This window comes from Oryzias latipes, chromosome 16 (genome assembly GCF_002234675.1).
Source record: "Oryzias latipes chromosome 16, ASM223467v1".
Classification (NCBI taxonomy): Eukaryota; Metazoa; Chordata; class Actinopteri; order Beloniformes; family Adrianichthyidae; genus Oryzias; species Oryzias latipes.
Genome location: NC_019874.2, coordinates 18,048,650 through 18,071,896, shown reverse-complemented (window position 1 = coordinate 18,071,896; position 23,247 = coordinate 18,048,650). Strand labels below are relative to the sequence as shown.

At 37.8% G+C, this 23,247-nt stretch overlaps 2 protein-coding genes and 1 long non-coding RNA gene across 7 annotated transcripts; 2 read left to right on the top strand and 1 right to left on the bottom strand.

Annotated features, from left to right (window-relative positions):
- The first annotated feature begins 1,344 nt into the window (after positions 1–1,344).
- On the top strand, positions 1,345–3,141 carry LOC105358651. The gene is made up of 4 exons (XR_002874943.1): positions 1,345–1,666; positions 1,744–1,851; positions 2,265–2,373; positions 2,451–3,141. It is a non-coding gene; the product is annotated as an uncharacterized LOC105358651 (long non-coding RNA).
- A 2,687-nt stretch (positions 3,142–5,828) lies between these two features.
- On the top strand, positions 5,829–16,700 carry nbn (nibrin). 3 transcript variants are annotated; one of them, XM_020710201.2, is made up of 17 exons: positions 5,829–5,980; positions 7,064–7,185; positions 7,660–7,781; positions 7,871–8,030; positions 8,107–8,210; positions 8,294–8,411; positions 9,604–9,794; positions 9,886–9,986; positions 10,086–10,218; positions 10,289–10,491; positions 11,529–11,688; positions 11,991–12,579; positions 12,688–12,774; positions 13,798–13,938; positions 14,531–14,641; positions 14,716–14,765; positions 15,438–16,700. In XM_020710201.2, the coding sequence occupies exons 1-17, from the start codon at positions 5,950–5,952 to the stop codon at positions 15,469–15,471; spliced, it is 2,457 nt and encodes an 818-aa protein (XP_020565860.1). In that variant the 5' UTR covers positions 5,829–5,949; the 3' UTR covers positions 15,472–16,700. The 3 variants fall into 3 exon arrangements, with proteins under 3 accessions (XP_020565860.1, XP_004078179.1, XP_023819794.1); XM_004078131.4 differs by having other exon boundaries at positions 11,526–11,688; XM_023964026.1 differs by lacking the exon at positions 5,829–5,980 and adding an exon at positions 5,991–6,086 and having other exon boundaries at positions 11,526–11,688.
- osgin2 (oxidative stress induced growth inhibitor family member 2) lies at positions 16,661–23,151 on the bottom strand. 3 transcript variants are annotated; one of them, XM_020710200.2, is made up of 7 exons: positions 21,902–23,151; positions 19,997–20,068; positions 19,759–19,842; positions 19,516–19,652; positions 19,242–19,433; positions 19,051–19,142; positions 16,661–18,963 (listed from the first exon to the last, which is right to left on the bottom strand). In XM_020710200.2, the coding sequence occupies exons 3-7, from the start codon at positions 19,823–19,825 to the stop codon at positions 17,784–17,786; spliced, it is 1,668 nt and encodes a 555-aa protein (XP_020565859.1). In that variant the 5' UTR covers positions 19,826–19,842; positions 19,997–20,068; positions 21,902–23,151; the 3' UTR covers positions 16,661–17,783. The 3 variants fall into 3 exon arrangements, with proteins under 3 accessions (XP_020565859.1, XP_023819795.1, XP_011483563.1); XM_023964027.1 differs by having other exon boundaries at positions 19,759–20,068; XM_011485261.3 differs by lacking the exon at positions 19,997–20,068.
- Positions 23,152–23,247: the final 96 nt, after the last annotated feature.

The window sequence follows — 23,247 nt, the reverse complement described above, 5'->3', positions numbered from 1 at the left end:
CCTAACAACAACGAAAGAGTGCAGCAAATCACAGGCCATCGGAAGCTGTGACGTAAAAAAGAGCGTAGTTGTTAGCATCAGTCAGAGAAAAAAGGCTGAATGGACAGATGGATAGATTTTTAAAATAAACCTAGTCAACCAAAGGTTTAAGAGTTGATTGGTGTAACATTTTTATCACATACAGTATTTATAAGTTTCTAGAGTTTACTTAAATTTGAATGTTTGTGAATTTTTCTTACCTTTAGTCATGAATGAATTAGAAGAATTCTGGTATTTTGCATTTTCATGACTTGCAAAGGCTGAAATGAAACCTCCATTCTTCCAAATTGCAGGGTGTTCTGAACGACAGCGACCCCTACTGGTATAATCCTTGATTGCTTCCAAAAGTGTGCTCTGACTTCACCAGCAAAAAACAGTTCAGTGTGTGCGGTCATAGAAGAACTTAAATGTGTCAGCTGTTTTTTCCAAAACCAGCTATCACTTAGATTAGTGACTTTTGGATTAAAGGACAAGATTCTGGTGAAGATTCTAGCACTTTTCTATTTTGGGTTACTCAAAGTGCTTCAGAGTAACAACTAAAATTTAAAAAGAATAAAATAAATAAAAGTTAAAACAGATATAAATAACCAGACAAGTAAATAAATAATATTTTATAGACAAATATAAATCGGTCATAATGAATAAAAAACATCAAATGAGTTAAAAGAGAAGATATTTTAAATATCAAATACATTTTGACTAAAAGCTGGATTAAAAACGTGAACAGTCTCTGTGCCGCTGAGGCTCTCCGGATGGGTTATTGGCATAAAAAAGGTGTCAAAGGTTTGGTGTGCATCTTTGACTGCAAATGGACAGGAGTGCATGATAATAGTGGACTCAAACTTGAAGAAACATGAAACTGCAATGAAGCAAAAATAACCATTTCTTCCCAAAATAAAAAAATAAATGAAAACCACGTCACCTAATGACGCATACTCCAGAGTTTGACTTGATTAAACCAGAATAGATTTTTTAAAAACATGACACTTTCATCATTAATAACTCGGCATGAAACAAAATGAACTGTCAGTGAATATAATTAGATTATAGCGAGCAGATTGTTGAAAGTGTTGGTCTATAACCTTATGACAGCATTTTTTAACAAAAGGATTTGTTATTCTTTTTACTGTTTTTCTTGGGTAAAGTGTTTGATGTCTGTATTCCTGGACACCTGACCTTCCTAGGTTGAACAAAAGGCCATCAGCTGATTGTTCTATAGATGGTGTCCCTAACATGATAAAGGGTAAAACAGCATCTGTTGAGATAAATCCTATCTGAAAGGATACTCTGGGGCTCTGCAATGCAGCAGCACTGGAGACTGTGACGAATATAGCCATTTCTGCGATTGTGTGTTGTGTGTGCAGATGTATAATAAGGCAACAGATTAGTGGGAGATGATAGATCTGTCATGCGATGCAAATATCGTAGACCAGAGGAAGAGTGACTCAGTTTAAGAGTGGAAGCGAGGAGAAAGAAAAGATTGCCAAAAGGCAAGACGGGGGACTATAAAACAGGAGGTGAGAGGAAGGAAGAGAAGGGAAAAGAAGACTGACTTGGAGTCATTTGAGAGACTTTTTTGTCTCTGCAAGAAAATCTTTAAAGTTGGTGCTAAGAATCTTTTGAACAGGTAGGACCTCATACTTATTTTATGCTTTTTTGCTCCTTTTTTTCCTGCTAATTGGTCTGTTCAATGCTTTTCTTTAGAAATGGCAAATATAGGAGGAGTTTTCTTGACTTCACTCTTGTTCCTGAGAGCCAGTGTTCCGTGTTTTTCTTTGTATAACAGCGGCGAATGCTTCTTTAACACCAAAGGTGAGTTTGTGTCAGTGCACTGCAGGATTCAAGTTTTTTTGTTCTGTAGAATTATAAAAGCTTGCTCTATTTTTGTGGAGGGGATGTTGCAACATGAAAAAAAATTGAGTCTATAAAAAGCAATTACATTAATTCTGCTAGATCAGATTATTGATTCTAAAACAAAAATACTTAGAAGTACTTTATATTTCTGAAACTGAAATAAATATTTTGTTTTAAGTGGATTAAACTTTTTTTTGGGTTTTATTCCCCTTCTGAATAAAACTGCCAAATGTTTTTCATAAAATAAAAATGAGTTAAAATTGTTGAATTAAAAATAATTAATTTACCTGTGAATTTGATTATTTTTAAAATTTCACACTCTTTAGTAGGATTTCTTTTCCCCTTAAATAAAGTATAAAATGTATTTTTAGGGATCTGTGAACACAAGGGACAAGTGTATGAGATCGGAGAAAGATGGATCACCAGTGACTGCTACCAGTGTGTTTGCATGGAACCCTTTGGAGTGGGATGCTGTGACCAGTAAGTTTCCTACCAAAATAAAACAACTTTTAAACAACATGTGACATTAATCCACAAACGGAACTCTTTTCTTGCAGAGGATCTACGCCCATTGATCATCCAGATTGGTGCGAGGTGATTCGCAAACCTGACTCTTGCATCAGCGTTGCCGTGATGAGAATCAACCATAAACTGCCCTGCCTGTGGGGACGTGGACACTTCAGAACGGCTGGAGCACCATGGATGTCTGAAAATGATCCTTTGTTCTAATTAATACAAAAATACAACCCTTAAAGATATTTAACAATTAAAAGCCATACTTATCCTTTATTTATTTTTGTGAAAAGGTAAACTTTTTAACAATTTAAGAAAAAAACTTGTGTCTGTTCTACTTTATCTACTTGAACAAACATTTGAGCTTTAGGATGTTACTGTTCATGTTAGTTATCTGTTAATAGTTTTAATAAAAACATCTGTTGCAACATTTATCAATAGCAAGAATTGCATTCTTTTTGGGTAGAAATCTTGTTGTAACAACTTGAGAGATAATTTGAGTTTTTCCAAAGATCTTCAATGAAAAAAAAAAGAAATTTGTGGTGGCTAATCAGTGTGGGAAAATTGTCATCTTATGTCTTTATCAAACACTTCTTAAGTCTCTGACCACAAGTTTAGTTAGCATTTGTGATGTAAAAATACTCCGGTGTGTGTTCTTGAAAATCTTCAAGAGTTCTGCTGTTGATTGTTTTTAGTTATCTAATTAATTTTCATTAAACAACCTCTAATCACATCATTTTTTTGTGGGTTTATACTAAATAATAATAGATATAAGCAGTAGTTTTGTAAAAACTGTTAATATTGTTGAGATTATAACTGTAAATTGCGCTGTTTGATCTTTGCATCTTACAATCTTGAACAAATTTACAAGTTACAGGATTAACTATAGATCAATTTTTAAATTGATTTCAGACTTTATTGAAAAACAACATAATACAACAACTTAGCGAATGTCTCAGGGGGAGCTGAATGTGTTTTCATATATGTATATCTATCTATCTATCTATCTATCTATCTATCTATCTATCTATCTATCTATCTATCTATCTATCTATCTATCTATCTATCTATCTATCTATCTATCTATCTATCTATCTATCTATCTATCTATCTATCTATCTATCTATCTATCTCTCTCTCTCTCTCTCTCTCTCTCTCTCTCTATGTATATATATATATTTATATATATATATATATATATATATATATATATATATATATATATATATATATATATATATATATATATATATATATATATATATATATATATATATATATATATATATATATATATGTATATATATATTCACACACATACATATACAATATATGAGAAAAAGATAAATCACTGCAATAACCTTTGGGGCTTAATGAATTTGACATTTTTCAAAAATCAAATCAGTTCGAACCGCTTTTTGGTTTTGAAGTTGTTTTACAATGTTACAGTACTGATTGATTTTATTTTAAAAATTATGGCATTTAGGTCTTGAGTTAGACCATTTATTTTTATGAATTTGGAATTTTGCTCATAATTAAAACAACTGTGTAATAAAGACTATAAATCAAATTGTGTTGGGCCACATAGAGGAAGAAGTGACGTGATGTTTGCGCATGCGCAGACTGATAGTCGTTACAGTCACAGATTGGGTAGTGCCACTTGTATTTAAAGTCACTCGGTATATACAAAGATATATTATTTGTTTTTTATAATGTTAAAAATTCATTAATAAGGGAATACTACTTAATTAACCTTTTAATAATACTAGCCAAATTTAATATTCATAAATGCAAATTTTCTGAAAAAAAGCCCCTATTCAAACTTTTTATGATTGAATTAAACCAATCTACCAAAACAATCAAATCTTCTTCTAACCCCAAAGCTATAAGAACCTTTGACACCCTGGATTTTTTTAAATGTACAAAATAGCAACTTACTGCTTTAACTGCTCTTGTTTATATTCCTTTTTTTCCTTTGTTCTTTATGTTCCCCTGGCACATTTTATTACGCATTTTTCTATCTGTGCACTTTACAGTAAAGTTGACTCGATTTTGTACTATGATCATTTCAATGAGTTATATCGCTAGAGGAGACATCACGTGATTCCTCATGGGAGGAGAGCAGCGCCATCTTGGTGAGGTCGAGTCACTGCTGCAGTGAATGCATGTAAACACATTTTTTGCAAAATGCCAATTCATTGTGCGGGTTTCAACTGCCAAAATCGGAGAAATGAGTCCACGAAGGAGGAAGGCATAATATTTCACAGGTAAATACTATATATTTTTTCTTTTAAAGCTGCAGGGGCTTCATTAATAGTACACATGTTTATGTATATGCATATATGCATATACATGATGCTGCAGGGCTATTATCATCATGCTGCATGGTGTACGTATAATTTGCTGCTGACATAAATAGTAATATAGATTTATACATTTCTGACTCAGTGACTGAACTTTTCTTGCAGCTTTCCAATAGATTCAGACTTAGGGAAAAAGTTGGCTTTAGCAATAAAAAGAACTAACCCAGATGGATCCCTGTGGTTACCAACTAGTTATACAGTTGGGCTATGTTCAAAACAATTTGACGAAACAGATTTTGATAAGACTGGCCAGACTGTTCGCTTGAAACCCGGCACCATACCATCTGTGTTACACAAATTGCTCACTCACATGAATCAGTGGGGTAAATCTATTGTTTTTCTTTTTTTTAAGTGTAAATCTATTGTTAACTTTTGGGCTTTTTGTTGACTTATTTTTTATTTATTTATTTAATATTTATTTATTTATTTGTTTTTATTATTATTATAATTTATTGACTCATTGTTGATTTATTATTATTATCTATTGACTTATTGTTTATTTATTGTTGTTATTTATTATTTTTATTGACTTACTATTGATTTATTATTATCTTTTATTATTGACTTATTGTTGGGCTTTTCTAAATGATTTAAATTACATGTCAAAGAAGTCTAAAACTTATAAATTTTTAGAAATTATTCTTAGAAAAATTATTTGTAAAAGAAAATTATTTGCAAGAAGTCCTGCAACTATGCATGTTTCATTAAAGTTTGAGCTTTTAAGGCTGACTGTTTCTCTTATTTAACAACAAATGATGTATCTATATATTTATATAATAATATATATATATTATTTATATAATATATACATATATATGTATAAATATATATGTATAAATATAAACATATTATATAAAAGCTACTTAGATGCCACTAAAGGCAATAGAAAGCCTTGTCATGTTGTCGCCGACGACCTCACCAAGATGGCGTCGTGCTCCTGCCACCGGTGGCCAGGCAATTCAAGCGGGCGTGTCTCCTCTAGTGATACAAGTCTTTGCTATAATAATAAATTTAAAAAAAAAAAAAAAAAAAGGTCGCCCGGCGCATCTGTGTGACGTCATACTGGCGTGCTGTGTAGAAGGCGCGCGTGGGTGACCCGCTGTTTACATTTCTCGAAGTTATAGCTTTTCTACTGACTCTTTTTGTATCAATAAATGAAAATATACCAGAAACTTCAAAAATGTGGATATTGAGCCCCCTGGAGAATGGAGGTACATCGTTAACTTTTTTTTAATGATTTAAAGCTAGCTAACTGAGAACGTTTAAAAAATTTAGCAAGAAATCTCTGGTTGCTCTGAATGGATTTATTTATTTATGGTAAGCTCATCTTGTAGAATATTAGCAGCATCGGGGATCTACAGACACCCAATAGTGGAGCTTTTTAAAATATAAACTTAAGATAACGTTGCATGAATTTGATGCTGTTTTGTGCATGTAGTAGTAACCATATGTGCCCGCTGTAGATTCCTACTGTTTGCTTTGAAGAAGATTGGGCTAATTTTTTCAGCCTTGCTGCTCATTCCACAAATCGATGTTCCTCATGAATGTGTCACCAGTCAAAGGAGTAGATCACAGAATATTCATTGATACAAGTCAGATTTATTACCAAGAAAATACATTTTCACTCTCACAAACTGTACTGTAAGTAAAATAAAACAATATATTAATAATATGTTTAGGTAAAATGATATTTTACTCATTACACGTTCTGCAACTTATTTGTTACACAGATGTAAAAAAAAAAAAAAAAAAGCCTTTAAAAAGTCAGATTGTTTTAGCAACTTTAACCTATGTTTTAAGGAATTTAGACTTAAATTTTCAGGCCAAAATTGTTTAAGCTTGATGGACTTTTATTTCTTTTTTCGTGTTCTAACAATTGTGCGCAGTCCTGGCTAGTCCTGTGTTAGTTGTTTAAGCATATTAAAAGCAAAAAGGTAATAGTTAAACTACTAAGACACAGTGTATAACACAAACAATTTAGAAACAGTTTATAAAAGCTAAATCTTAAAAAAAAAAAAAAAACTAGGAAACTAAAATTCAGCACAAAGAAAGAATGAGGGAAATCGCTAAAAGTTCATATCTGTATTCAGGAGAAAACAAAAAAAACAGTTTTGAAATCCATCTTTTTATGTCATTGCTAAAGTTTTTTCTTCAAGTTGAATACAGAATTCTGTATTTTATAATTTCTTTACTTTTTTAGGTAAAACCAACCCTTTTTTTTAAACTGCCTGTCTAAAAAGCATGTGTAAACAGCAATAAGTTTTACTTTTTGTCTGTTTTCTGTTGTTTCACAGGTGAAACCCACTATATTTTCTGTGGTAAAGAATATGTGGTGGGCCGCAAGAACTGTGCCATCCTTCTTCCGAGTGACCAGTCCATCAGCAGAGCTCATGCTAACCTAACTGCAACTGACCAGGTTAAAGATGGAATCTATATATGATCCATATAAACGGATAGAATGAACATGACAGTGTGAAAAAAAATATCTTTTATCCAAAATATAAAATGGACTCAGTTGAGGCTCCTAAACTACACACGAAGACCTTTAAATTTCAGCATACTTTTAGCTAAATCATTAAAAGTTTAACTGAAACAAAACATTTATTATAATTATCATAGCAGATCTTCATCTTATCTTCATAAGTCAGATGCTTAAAATAAAAATAATTTTTTTAATGTGTTTTTTTGTTAGTTCTTAGTAAGGAAACTCCCAAATGTTCAGTCTGACTTAAGAAATTTGATGAATTTTGTATATTTGGTGTTTTTGCTTCATCAGCTGGGATTTTTAAAATAATGTGTTTCTCGTCTTGGACGGCTTTTTTTGAGGACAATTGTGTCAGATGTTTTTTTTAACGTTCACATTTTTCTTCCTTCCACGATTCGCTGCCAGACTCTCACTCTAAAAGACTCTTCCAAGTACGGCACGTTTGTCAGGAACCAGCGTGTGACATCACCCGTGAACCTAACGCCGGGGGACGAAGTAACATTTGGGGTTTTTCATAGCAAATTCAGGTATAGAACTTTGTTTTTGTTTTCTTGTTTTGTTCAGATTGCTCAGTGTGTGTGTGTGTCTTTACATATTTTTTTGTTTTTGGTTCCAGAGTGATCCATCAGAAACTTGTGGTTTGTTCATCATGCTTGGACAATGACGGGAAGGCATCTCTAACTGAGGCGCTCTTGGCTTTGGGTGGGAAGCTGGTGAACTCGTGGAGTCTGGACTGCACCCACCTGGCCATGCCCACTGTTAAAGTGACCATTAAGGTTAGTTCCACGGTTTGCCTCATAAATAAAGTTTTTCCTCAACCAGACATTAATGTTCTCCTCCTCCCTGTTTCAGACCATCTCAGCTTTACTGTGTTGTTGTCCCATCGTGAAGCCAGAGTTCTTCTCAGAGCTCAACAGTGCTGTCCAGCAAAAACGTCCGCCTCCTAAACCTGAGAGGTAAAAGTCTTTTCACCATGGCTGTAAACTCGCCTCCCTGCACAGAACTAAACATCGCTTTTGTCTTTCGCATTTTCCCCAAGCTTCAATCCTGAAATCGACGAGCCCGTCTTGAGCGACGAGAATGTTAATCTTGGGGCGGTTTCAGCTCGTAAACAACTGTTCCGTGGAAAGACCTTCATTTTCCTTAATGCCAAACAGGTTCGTTGTTTTTCTGTCCTTTAAGAATAACTTTGTTTTGGGTTTTATTTGTTGCTGCACAGCCATTTTTATGGAGATATGTTTAGTGTTTTTAAGTAATGACTTGCTGCATTGCTGTCATACAGCAACAAGGTCTTGTTCACAAAACTGTCTATTCTGAAGATTCTGTTTTTTACATGCAGTGTTTCCTCGTTTATCATGGGAGTTGGGTTATTAAAAGAATCTGCAATGGATGAAATCTGTGTAGTAGTCAACTTCATGTTTGACAATTATTATAGATGTTTTCAGACTGTAAGACCACTCACTACACATTTTATACACTTTTCTCAGACAGACATTAACATTTTCACACTTTTCTCTCATTTTTAAATTCCCAAAGTTCAAACCTTCATAGAAAAATACATGTAGTATTATAGAATGAAAATAAAGGTCTGCTCACAATACCAGATCTATGGATTTTTCAAACTGAACGCATTCTGTACAGGAGACACGGCACAGAGGAAATCGATTGACAGGTTACAGCCAATCAGGACGCCGAATACAGTGCGTTGTAAAAGAAAGAAAATAATTTTCCAAACAGCATGCAAAATTACACAAAAAAAATTCACAAAACGGCGAGATTGTAAAAGGAGAACCACATTATAGCGAGGGACCACTGTAGCAACTGATCTTCGCGAATTTAAATGCCGTTCTAATTTGCTGGACATCCGAAGAATTAAAGTCAATGTTTTGTATGTAAATGACCTCTGGATGTTCAATTCATTCATTACTAACTTTATTTAAACAGATACTAAAAAAGCACATGAAGAAGTAAACTATTCTTAGAAAATTCCCACAGACCAAACCAACAGCTGCAGTTTTTAATGTTTGAAACAAGTCTAGATTTGTTAAATTACAACAGGATTATTCACTAATATTGTTTAAAAACCCTGACAACATTTTTTATTTGCATGAAATAGGGCAGCCTACCAGCCAGCTCTGAAGACCAATCAGAGTTACACTTTTTAATTACAGTTTATATATCCATGAAAACACAAACTTATCCCTGTCACCTTATTCCATCTAACTTTAAAAAGACTGGAATGAGTACAGTGAACAGGGAAAAGTCTGAAATGTACTCTTGGACCTGTATGTCATGACTTAATGAGAGGCTTCTGCAGATTAACGAGTTTCTATCTTGTGTGATTTGCAGCTGAAGCGTCTAAGTGGAGCGGTGAGGTTTGGCGGTGGAAGCAGCCAGCTGCTGGAGGAGGGCGCGCTGCCCTGCAACCTGCTGCAGTCTCCAAACACCTGTGTGGTTGACATTCTAACAGCCAGCTCCCAAATTCTACTTCCAGCTTCCATCACAGAGTGGGCAAACTCTGTAAAGAATCTCCTTGCAAGGTCCCAAATTTAATTTTCAGCAGGAAAACACTTTCGATTGTGTTGTGGGGAGTTGCTGTCCAAACTCATTTGTCCTTTAAACGGCAAACAGGAAAGGCCTTAGAGTCATCCCAGAATCAGAAATTGGTTTGGCTGCTATCTATGCTTCCTGTGATCAGTACTGCAATCCATCCTGTCCAATACTAGACTTGGGTGGGTGAGCACACAGAAAAACACACAAATAACTACATTTTTATTCAATATACCGAATGTATTTTTAGGATGTATAGCTAGACTTTTAATGCATTTCAGATTCAGCACCAAAAGTGACTCCCAGAATCCCGAGCGCTTCGCTGTCGCAGAACATAGCTGTGGATGAGACCGTGCTCCCTGCAGCGTCGCAGAACATTACAGCTTACGCTGTCAACACAGAACCCTCACAAAGGTAGGAGCTTCTTTGTCCACATTCGCTTCCTGTTCACATTGTAAACTGTTGTTCTTTCGTTCTTTTTCAGGAAGGAGGTTTGTGAAATGACAGGAGTGGGAGTGGCAGTGGAAGAAACTCAGGAGAAAATCGAATTCCAGAACAGCAGGCGGTTCTCTGGGTCCAAGCTTTCAGCTCACACAAAAACCCCTCAGTTTGTTGTTCCTGAAACGATACCCTCGACTTTCAACAACACTGACTCTTTAAAGAAGACTCTGCAGTCCAGAGCAACAGGTAACGCCATCACGTAAAGATCCATCCGTGTACAGAAAGGCTGTTGACTCTTTATTTCTGACTGAAACATTATTCCCTGATTAAAAATAAAAGCACATTTTTTAATCTATTACTAATCTATTACTTTTTAGACAAAATCTAAAAACCGGTGTTGTTTTCTAGAACAAAGTTTCTGCAGAGTTCTGAAGATTATTCAGAATTTGTCTCTGACTTGTGGGCAGGACCAAAACAAAGCAACCCCGCCCCCTTTCCCCTTTTGGTGCAGGGAGCTTGTTGCCGGCCTTGAGCTCATATATCATAAATATGCTCTTTTTCAAATGGCATCTTTTTTGCCTGTTCCCGAATCACAACTATTTGAATATAGAAATATAAAGAAATGCAATTTTTAAGGTTCATATTCTCTATATATGTCCTCCATCAATAGAAAAAAATTCATAAGAACATGATAAAACACCAAAAACACGATTTTCATTGGCGAGGTTCTTTTACTGTGGATCATGAGTCTGAATCTGTACGAGTATGAATCGGTTGTGTAATTTCAGTCTAATCCAGTGGTTCTCAACCTTTTTCTCTTGTTCCCCCCTTTGGAGGAGGAAAAATGTTCATTCCTCCCCACACACACACACCCACACAGACACACACCACTGAAAAACTGTGACAAAATAAGACAAATATGTTCAACTTTAATACCATATCAAAATCTTAAACATTCCTGCTGCTAGACACTATAAAAACATGTAAATAAAGCATCTTTCACTTTGTAAGAACAATAACATTGAAGCTATGTGCAAAAATAAACAAAAAGTTGTGTTGTGCCCCACAGTTTGAGAACCACTGGTCTCATCAAACAGAAATTATTAAAATTTCTAAGATGTGATTGACATTTAACCCATCTGCTTAATGTTAGCACCTACAATTGAAATGACGTGTGATAGTTATTAATGTTGAGGAATGGTTAGTTAGTACCGGTAACCCTTCAACTGCTGTAAAAACTATCTTTCCTTTAGTGTTGTTAAAATGATGTATCATTTCAGAAGAAGGCCATGCAGATGTTAGACCTCCGCCATCTGCATCCAGGACCAGTGCTCAATCCGTCCTCCATAAACAATCCCCCAGGAAACCAAAAACCTCTCCACAGACGTCTCCACAGAAACAGATGACGCTGACCAACTTCTTTCAGTCCGTCAACAAAAAAAGGTTTGTTTTGTAGTTGTTTAATATTTAGTTTTTGTCTATTTTCCAAAGTATGCTTCTTTGGAGCATCCAGATTATTTTATTGGCAGTCATTGAATAGACACAGTAGCAAAGTCGTCATGTGAAGCTTGATCTTTTCTCACAAGGATTTTATTGTATTTTGTCATTAAAAGCTAAACTGTAGTATTAGCAGACATCCTGAAATGCAGAGGATCATTTTCACTTTATCCAACAATGACCTAACTATAAAAGAAGTGGAGTTTTCTTTGCTCATCCTGCTCTCTTTTTTTTGGTGATTTTCAAAGACCTCTGGAGGACGAGCCCTCAGCTGTCACGCCAGAGCCAAAGCGGGCTGCAACGGAAACATCCATCGCCACGCAGGCCCAGAACTCCTCACCTCCATTCACAGTCCCCAAAGCTCAGTCCCAGACTCCAGCTTTGCTGGACGTTCGCTCAGAGGCTTCTTCAGAGAAACCACAGAGCAGAAAGAGGAAGGAGATGGAGATAGAGCTGGAAGAGCTGGAGTCCATTATGTCTGAGGACATGGACTTGTTCGATGGTCAGATTTCAACCAGTCGAGGCCAGCAAGAGGAGCCAAATGTGCCCAAAGCCAGAATTTCACCAAAAGAGAAGCATGATCTGCAGGCTGTGGATCCTTCAAGCAAGCGCCAGCGGATCCACCACCAACAAAACAAGATGAACACACCACAGCTGCAGGGGGGTCTGGAAAAAGACCATCATTTGCAAAACAAGTACAGTGAACACAATACTGTTTCTAAAACGTCAAAGATGCTGACAGGAGGTCAGGATTTGAAAAAACCTCCTGAAGCATCTCCATCCAGCACGACAGAAGAAATGAAGCATTTTGAAGAGGATGAAGGATCATTCATTGAGGTCACTGGGACATTTTTTTTTTTATCACACAGGCAGAGTAGCAATAGTTGTTGCTGTCACATTTTCTGGGATCTATTAGCTCTGTGTTCACATTTCCTTTTTCCTCAGGATGCTGAATTACTGGAAATCAATGTTTGTCAAGAGAAAAAGGAGACCCCAGCTGAAAAACCCGTCCCCATTAAGCAGGAGGCTCAAGTCAGTGTTTTTTATTAGCATTTCTTTGTCTGTTTCTACATTTAAATTTAAAGAAAAAAACCAATTTTATGAACCTGACATAACCTCAACATTTAAAGTGTCTCTCCAATCATCTTTTGATCTATTTTCCAAGTGTTCCCATTGGTCTTTTAATTATGATTATGCCGTTTTGATTAAAATCACCTCAGAAATCACCTGTTTACTAAGACGTAGTTTCTGCAGAAAGGCAGGAAATTGGCTTCTAAATTGTGGGCGGGACTGTTGGCGTGTAGTAAGCCGGCCATGACTTCCCATGATCCCTATGTTTACGCTTTCTTCCTCTACCTTAAAGCCCCTCACAACCCCAATCTACCGTTACTGGTGTAATAAAAATGGCGAGTCATATTGGAGCTATCCAGCTGTACAACGATTTGAATAAATACACACTAGGAAATAAAATTTTAAGCTTCATTTTCTTTATATATGTCCACCATCATGAGAAAATTACTAAGAACATGTTAAAAACACCAAAAAACACCTTTAATTTGAGTGGATCTTTAAAAGTAAGAAGTTGCCTAATTTTCTGTCCAATATTGACATTTATTCATTTATAAAAGGCCGTTATTAAGCAGAAGCAGTGATGGAAACCAGCTTAAGATATAATTGAAACACCACTGTTCCAGAGCCAAACCCTGAAAACATACAAGGAGAGAGTTCAATAAAAAGCAAATGTGCTCATTTTGAATCATATTTATGGACATGTTTTGTTTTCATTCAGTTGATTCTTTTTCTAAGGTCTTACATTGTTAAAAAAGAACCAAGTTCTTTTATGCTTCCTTTTTTTATATGCAAGAATGTTTTGAGTCTTTCTGAAGTTTTATCTTCCATTATTAGAATCAAAAATACTTCATTGATCCCACATGTGGGAAATGTGTGCGTTATTGTAGCAGCATTGTAATCATAAAGGAAAATAGAATAATATAAAAACAAAATAAATGTAAACAAATAAAGTGGTATAATTACATTGCATTACTTTCCTTGCAGGAATCTAAGATCGATGAGGATCTTCCTAAGAAGCTGATTTTGGTGGAGTTCAGATCTCTGACAGTCTCAGCTCCCCCGAAAACCCAACCCAAACTGATGCAGCAGAACGGCCATGCCAAGAACTTCAAATGTTTCCGAAAGGTCAGTAGAAGCAGGATGACAAAAACCCAACAACTATGGAAATGTTCCCTCTTTGAGTTCAAACTACTAAGGATTTTTAAAATCATGAGTCTGAAACTTAAAAAAAAACAACTAAGTATGAAATGTCTGCAGGACTCTCAAAGATGAGACAAATATATCCAGAAGCACAAAAAAATGAATCTAGTTACATTTGTTACACAAGTAAAATATCAGAATAAAAACATCCTAAGAGCATACAAAGTTAAAGCTCTAAGCTCTAAAATTCCAGAGTGCCTGGAGTACACCCACGCATGCATGAGGAGAACATGCAAAATCCAAACAGAAAGAACCCAGCTGAGATTGAATCAACGGCTTCTCGCTGTGAGGAAAGAGCCATTTTCAGAGAAACAGTGCTTACATTAGGTTACAAGTGTAAAAGCTGATCGTCAAGCTCTAAAAACCTGCAAATATGGATTTCTTTTCCCTAATGGAGTTTGAATTTGACGTTTTCCTTTTACATACATGTGCTTTTTGAAGCTGCACCGCACAACCTTTAATCTTTGATCCTAAAATAAGAGATGCCGCTTTGATTTGAAACTGAATGTGTTGACAGAGGCAGGCTCCAGGTGTTGGCAGCATCCCCATCATCGGAGGATCCGATTTGTTGGTTCATAACCGGGGCAAGAACACTGATCTGGATGAATGGCTGAGGGATGCAGTGGAGGTACCAACTCCCCTCTCATTTGTGTGTTAGTGTCATAGAATTTGATTTGTGATGTGGGGTTGTGTTTATGTCAGGAGGAGCGTCAGAGCCGACGGGATGAATCGATGGGAGATGACTTGTTCAGGTGAGTCTTGGGTCGTTTTCTGTAGAATATCACACTTCATAGCTTCCACAATAATGTAGTTTTTATATTGTTGCCGTACATTATATTTTTAACATTAAATTCTGCCAGTAACTAATATGTCCATCTACTTGTTATTATCGTGTTTTTGTCTGTCAAACCTAAAGCAGAGCTGTCATTTTCGATGCAGTGGAGCCTCCTGTTCTCATCACTGAGAATTATAGAAATTCTGACCGTTGTAACTTCAAATTAGCTAATTAAAGAAAAGGAAATGCTTTGTCACACTGGTAACCATGGTGACAGAGGTGATGTAAGCCAGCCCTTATGTGTTTTCTTTGACTAAGCAGGAAAGAGATGCTGTCAGATAGCTTTTGCGTGTGCGTCGGGGCCTGAGCTGTTTGATCACCGAGTCATGCTCAGTCAGTCATGCGTAGCCAGGGAATGGACTCTGGCTTAGAAAACAGACCCAATTTTTCTTGAACTTTCCAGACGTGCTATATAGGAAGCATGTTTGCTTTGAGCTGTTCAAACACTGTCCAAGCTTTACGGCACTCAATTTAGCCTGTTTTTATTATTTCAAAAAAGGCCCCTGAGCACATGGAGTGATCCGTGAGGAATGTTAAAAGCCCACTTCTGCATCGGTAGATATGTCAGATGTTTTGTTTGTGTCTTCAGGTACAACCCTACCAAGCTGAGCAGGCGAAGATGACGGCCTTCGTCTTTCGTCTTAAAAGGCTTTCGGACCAACTAAATGTCACTGAGAGGGGGACTAACACAGCGTGAGAGGCCTTTAAAGAATATGTCATTTCTGTTGCTTAACATTTTTTTTTTTTTTTTTAAGATTTAAAAAATGTTTTTTAGTCTGAAATGATGTCACTGACAGCTTGCGATGTAACAAAACAATCCCACGTTTAGATATTTTTTTTGCTTAAGTCTTTATTATTTATCGTTAATAAAAAATAGACCATACAAAAACAGTAAAAACTTCCAGCTCCTCATGGTGAAAGCAGCACTTTTTTCCTCTTGGAGACTCACAGTATGTTCCCTGGTTTCAGCAGAACTACAGATTTGAGAGGGATTCAAGTTTTTTGTTTTTGTTTTTTCTCTTCTCTTAAGTGACTGCCGGTGAGCCAACTTTCAGGCACTTTTCCACATCTGAAACAGTTCACATTACTAGTTGCCACTTTTCTAGCAGCGTTTTGAAGGCCGTTCCATTGTATTCACATGTTTAGGAGTTAGCATTCAGAAAGATTTGTGCAGTAAGCAAAGGTGGCTTTATTCTAATGGGCTGCAGAGTGATCGCTGTTTTCAAATTTAACATTAAACCAGATCAATATTCAACTAACAGTCAAATAAAATGTATTTTTATCAAAGCAATATTCCACAGGTATTTCTTGCATTTCTACTATAAGGTATAGCAAAGACTGCAACAAAAAAAGTCATCCTGATAAATTTGACCAGCCTAAGTTCCCTTGTAGTACTTTGACATCCTCTGCTCATAGCAGCTGTGTTAGGCTTATGCCTACATGCATTTGATATTTATATCCAAACAATATTCAGTACAGAGTGGGAAGAGCAAGTCAAATTATGCTTAATCCATAATAATCTATAAGTTAAATTAAAGTTGACAAAACTCAAAACAATACAGTTCTCAAATGTTTGGTTAGTGGAAATACTAATAAGACCGCACAGCATTTTTTTTTTAAATAGTGCAGTATCCAAAGCACAGACATTTGGCAGAAAAACTGTCCCGTCACAGTAAACAAAGCATAAGATGTGTGTGATGTGTGCATCCTTCACATGTATGGCAAATATACTGTTCAAATCCCTGCTTAAGAACTTCAGGAAGAAGAGGAGGAAAAATGGAAAATGAAGTCACCTGTGAATGTTTGGCTTGACTGTATCCTGAAGAAAAATAAAGTTGTATCCCTATAATAAGTCAGTCTATTGGTTATTAAACATATTACAAATGAATTATGTCAGTGTAGTTACAGCTGTTTTAAATGAAGTACTCGTAGGTTTTAGATGGTCTACAGACATCATGTGCTGCATGTGAAACTATGAAAAAAAAAAAAAGTAAGCTAAATTACGGCTAAAGTTGTTGATTTTACCTTGATATGGCAAGTGTTCCCATAGATTTTAAAAAGCTATATTTAAATTTTCGAGTATAAATTTAAATTTAATTCCTTTTACTTTATTAAAATTGGCCATAACTGTGCAAGCATATAAATTTAGATATGCAACAGTTTGCATAGAAAGCCTTTCGATAGCCGTGTTGAAGAAGCAAGAAACTTCCTGACATTGGAGCAGGGGGGAAGATTTTGGGCAAAATGATAGGGACTGGCCTAATATTTTAAATAATAACAGCTCTGAGTTATGGTGGAACCCTATTTGCAATGATTTGCTACATAAAGTTTAAATTTTGTGGTTTATCAACTAGTTTTGTCACTCATCACTGGGATGACTACACTATGAGTGGCAAGTATAGAAACGGTGATATGGCCTTTATTGGTGTTTTCTCTTTTAAATATGTAACCAAATTAAGAAAAAGAAAAAAAAATTTTTTTTGAACTATGGATAGAAGACACATGGTAAAAGCATGAGTCACCCTGATGATACATTTCTCTTTTGTCGTAAGATTGCAAATCAACTAGAAAAACATTGGCACAGGTTAAAGCTGAGACCAGAGCTCAACTCTGATCTTTGAGATCTACCACCCTGCATGTCCTCAAACTGACTTTGCCCCACCTGGGTCTTCAGGTGGAAATCCGAGCCCAAAATCATCTGATTCAGTTAATCAACAGAAAATAAGGTAGGATTAATTCCAAGAGGGTGGTAGATCCCAAAAACCATAGTCAGGCAAACCTGGTTTTCTGACTTCAAAGGAAGTCAGAAAAAAATTGAAAACCATTCATCATTTACATCAAATATTTTTTGGTCTTTAAAACATTGAAAATATTATGTCTGAAATGCTAATGTTGATTTTAAATGTGCTGTAAGCCTTTTTCGTTTTGTTTTTTTCTAAATGATATTATTTCTTCCATTGCTGATGAGCTTTTCTCTCTTCTTAAACCTCTTCAGCAGACAGGAAGCAATGCCCAGGGCGCCACCCTTTAAAAAGCGAACAAAGTTATCTCCTACCAGGGGGCCCATGGCAAACAATCCTGGCTCCTTAGTGCACTCATAAGTGTATGGATCGATGTCGATCGGGTTTTGTTTACAGGAGATGGGTCTTGTTGGGTCCTTACCCAAGTATTGCCCCTGCCCCTTCAGGAAGAACAGGTTGGGGTTGGTTCCAATCAGTACCAACGCCAAGGATATCTTGAAAGCCTTTAAGGAATTGTCCCCCTGCAGCAAACACTTCCTGTCGGACTGAAAGGACACCAAGCAGTGTTCTGGAAAACTGGTGTAGTCAGGAAATGGCCTCACACTGGCCCCTTCATCTGTACTTTTACCTGCAGCAAACTGGGGTTTGGGGCACATTTTTGCACACACCGACGAGGCAAGACTAACTGCCTGCGGTCTGCACGTCGCAGAGGAAGGGGCTACATTTGTGTAGGTCTGAGAGCACATCATGTTGTACACTTTGTAGTACTCCGGGTACAAGGTCTTGGGCAACTGCTTAAAGATGAGGTCTGGATTGTCTACGCTCTTGCGGAAAACATGCAGCACTTTAATGTTGCTGTTGCGAGCACACAGGACTGCATCGGCAGCACTTAAACCAGCGCCAATAATTAGGACCGGGTCAGAGTTCATATCTAGCCTCTTCTGACTTACAGCCAAGCCCAGTTCTGAGATGGTGTGGAATACGAAAGGTAGATCCTCCCCCTCTACGCCCAATCGAACTGGAGAGTCCGACGCACCAGTGGCCAGAACCACATTTTCAGCAAACAGACAGAAGGGGACATGGGTGTCACTCTGCACCTGCTGGTACCCCCTTATTTCCCAGAGAGCTCCAGCATTGTTTACACACTCCTTTCCATTCCCCCCAAAGCCCTCATTATCACCATCTCCCACTCTGCCATCTCCTTGATCAGTTTTCCCGTTTTCCAGAGTTTCCACCTCCTGCCCCCGGCACAGTTTCTGGACAGAGGTCACGTAGGTGTTATCAACAAAATTTTTCTGGAGACCCTTTAGCTTCACATAGTCACGATAATAAGTTGAGATCTCCTCCGGGGTGGCTCTGTCGCTGGTTACGTCCCTGAAGAAGTGAGGGGAAAAAATGAGAAACAACAGCATGGATTTAAATCAAAGTTGAACCCATTTTCTTTGCGCCAGGCTCTTTTACCTGTGTTTACCACCCGTCAAATCTCTGTAGTTAACGCCAGGAAGCTCCATCCAGATGCCCAGACTAATTGTCAACATAGATCCTTCCATTGCCTGAACAAAAAGAAAGTAAAACAGCTTTGTAGATGGAAATAGTTGACTAAAAAATGTGTAGATCCATACATTTTAAAAGATTGAACTTCAACGACTTACATGCCAAGCACCTCCAGGTGTTGCCTTCCCCAGAACCATGTGTGGGATGTGCTGCTGCTTGTCTCTCCTCCACTTAAGGACAGGAGGGAACTCGTAGCCGAAGTCAGCATTGGGGTGCAGCAGTGTGTCAAACAGAACTGCCACGGGATTCCTTGACCTCCCCTCAAGACCTTCACTTAAATACTCCAGATCCTGCAGTTAAAAAGAAAATTTCTTTGCTTCTTTAAACTTGAAGGGCGTGTTTAGATTATAGAGAACATGTGAAGGTTTTTACCTGCTCGGTTATGGGGACATGCTTGGTCTGCTGCAGTTTTTTGAATAGCATTGGGTTTGGGTGGACAGTCGTTGTGTCTAAGTAAGGTTTGTATCCACTGAGCAGGTAGGAGAGGCAAATACCTGAAGGTCCGTTCCCTGCAAACAAACCCAGCTTTGTTTGAATTGAACATCACATAATGGACAAGTGAGTTTGAAAGATGAAACGGGGTTACAGGTGAGATCAGGAAACCAGAAAGCTTACCAATAATAACCACAGGGAGGGTAAGTGGATGCTCCTGTGGCACGGTGGTCTCTTCTAGAAGAGGCATGGCTGCAGCCTAGGCCACTGTGAAACATCACAATAATAGAGGTGAGGAGGACTTCCAGACATTTCTGGAGCCATCTGTTGAACAGCAAATCTAAACGCATCTCTCCATTTGTGCTTTTGTTCCTCCACCGTCCCAACATTTCACTGGTGAATAATTTGAACAGGTTCAGACCGGTCTTCGTGTCTGCCAATGCTGCCGTTGTCTCATGTTTGCTTAGATCCTGTCGCCATCCTCCACCATCAGCTGACACAAGAACGTACACACAGCGGGAGAGAAAAAAAAGCCTTTATGCATCCTGTTATTGTGCTTCCACGCACAGCTATGACACTCCCTGTCTGTCTGGGGCTTCAGACACGTGAAAACACTGCACCACAACACAACGTGCCCCCGAGGTTTTTTTCACTTTCACGCCTCCGACGTCAGCACACACCCCCTGTCCCATCATTTAGCCTGCAGCGAGACTAGCCTGCGTTAACCCCGGCGTCGCTCCCCAAACAAAAGGGAGTTCTAATCAGATTTATGTAGGCTTGGGTCTGTTGTGAAACTTTGCTGTGGAACATGTGCAGAGTGTGTTTGTGTGTGACGCGACAGTGCCATTGTGTGCCCGACGGGCAGCAAATCCCCCTGATCACTCCTCTGAGTGGGACCTAATCCCACTGGGCCTGTTTATATCTTTGCTGCCCCTTTCAATGGCAGCAGGGTGAAAAGATAGTCCTGGCATGCTGACAGACCAAATATTGCAGCTTCAACCCAATCAACTGCTCGCTTAACACACCAGTGCCCACTGAAACATAACAACTCTAACGAATAACGCCCGGTTGCCAATTTTCATACCAACCAAAACACTGGCCACGTTGCTTCTGCCTTGTTAACAAAAACTGTCCCATTCTCCAAAATTCTCCCCCCTCCATCCTCTGCTCTGACTTGTGTCTGCAAACCAAAGATCCATGGATGTTTTTACCTTTTGGTCAAAGTCCATGGCGTTTCTTGATCATACAGTTAAGCCGACAGGTGGACGTCACCAAACCAAATCCATGGATTACATTTTTAAAACTTTGTACACATTTCTTCTTCATGAACTCTCCACTTCTTGGCACTGATGACAAGTAAAATCTTCTGTTCATCTGATAATTCTTAGAGCTGACAAAAAATGAAATAAAATCAGGTTTACCAGATGGATTCATACCAAGAAGCTTGCCCCACCTTGGTTTTATTAGCAAAAGAAATCTAATAACTTAGTGAACCTTTTTTTTTCTAGAGAGGAACATTTTTCAGATTTTTGATCATGCAGTTCCCAAAGTTCAAGTGTTATCTTTCAGCATTTGTAAGCTTGTTGCGTCACATGCATTTGTCCAGCAAATATGCTATGATGTGGACTTTTGTTTTTTACTTTTAAGAGCAAATACATACTTTTTTTTTAATCATCATGTTTTATCTTCACTATGGGGGGGAAAATGGTCTGCATCCAATTGTGAAACGACTTGGATGTTAATTTTTTTCTAAATACAATGAATTAACCCTAAAAATAACTGCGGTGAAACTGCATTACCCACAGAAAAAATGTGGCAGCAATAACCAAACTGAGTGGGTGTCTTTCCCATTGTTGCACTGTCTTCTTCCTCTTCCATCCTCCAACACGTGAGCTTTTTACAGCATCTAGGACGGACACTCTCTGCAGCTTCCAGAACAGGTTGTGTTATGATCTGTCCATAAAATAACAATTTAAGCATACTTTATATACCTTGTGACTCTTTACCCAGGCTAAAAAGTATTTGCCTTTGAATAAATGTGTCTATCTAGTATAATTCGTCTTTTAAGGCTTTAACGGCAGGTATCTTCAGAACATGCAAAAAAAAAAAAAAAAAAAAGGCCGACTGCCTTTGTGCGGATGTTGCATCAGGATGAAGTGACTGATGCAAGATAGCCGTCTCTCTCTGCTGGAGTCCCATTCACACCCCTGCTTCTTCAGTCATGACGTCCGAGGCACACATGCGACACGCCGTGCCATCAACATTGCATAATTTAGGTCAAACTCGCGTTTACAGCCAACAGTCGGTCACAATGTGGAGCTCTTACCGTACAGGGCTCAGATTCTGTCTCCAACTCGCGTTGTGCTTTACCGACCAGCGGCAGCCTTTTCTAACTGTATAAATAGTGAGCCGCCGGTGGGAGGACCTGCCGCGTCCACTCGTCTGGGGTCTTGAATGAGATAATAATCCAACCTCGTTCTCGTCATCGGGCGCGCGCGCTCACACAAGTCCGTGCGGTTAAATCCGATCAGGCGCGCTGAGGTCTGATCTGCTCCACTCAAGAAGAAAATCTTATATGTGTCCTGTGAATAGGTAAACAGACCGTAGGCCTCTTGCCTGCTTTTGTGGTGGCACGCGCATCTCTGCGGGCATGCTGCGCGCGCTCACGGACAGGGATGAGAGAGAGCATCTCTGTGGCAAGCGAAGCCTCAGCATCCTCACAGCGCCACTGACACCCGCCTGTTTTTGCAAACTTTCATCATCTGCCCCCAACAAGGTAGTGGTTGCATCCTTAGCACGTACACTTGACTGCAGAAGGAAAAGGATGGTTCTCAAGGACCAAGACTGTTTAGCATTAAAAAGACATAGACCCTGCAGCCTTTTGACTGCGCACACAGCTCCTAGCATGAAACTGAGTTATGATTGCATAAATCAAAAAACCTTTGTATTATTTTAGCAGTAGGCTGAAAATAAACAAACAAATAAATAAATAAATAAACAAACAAACCTGGAATTATGATAATCAATGCGTGTAAACGCTGAAGATGCGGAGCAATCTGACATTTGCTTGTTCAAAAACAGATAAATAGCTGAAGATGTTTGCGGAAACAATTTGCTCAATGCTGTTGAAGAAGTTACAATTTGCTTAAAGAAAAATGTTGTTTATAAATAATTTCTCTAAAATAAAAAAAATCCCTAAGGGCAGTGGAAATGCTCATAACGCTACAAAATTCTCAGGTTGTGTCTGAATTATCTCACCAGTCACTAGTGCACTTTGTGTCTTTGCCACCTTGTCGGGGTGTCCAAATCTGTGTGCATCAATATTCACCAGACTGGCAAATATAGACCATAATACATTGCAATTGATTTGTCATTTGAAACGTGTCAAATAATTAACAGTCCCACTATCTCTGTATAGAAATTGTGCAGTGTAAAAAACAGGTCATAAAGTTTTAAAAGTCTGGATTGATAAAATAAATAGCTTGTATTATCAAGATAGTCGGCTTTATGTACCATTCTAATGGCCCGTTTTTGAAGTAAAAAGAAGAGTGAATAGGTGGTTAAAATGTGTAAAAATTGTTCTGTGCTGTTAGATTATAATTGAAGTTGTTTTTTTTCTGTAAACTTGAGAATCTCTCCTACCACCGTTACTTAACTAACTTGTAAAAACAA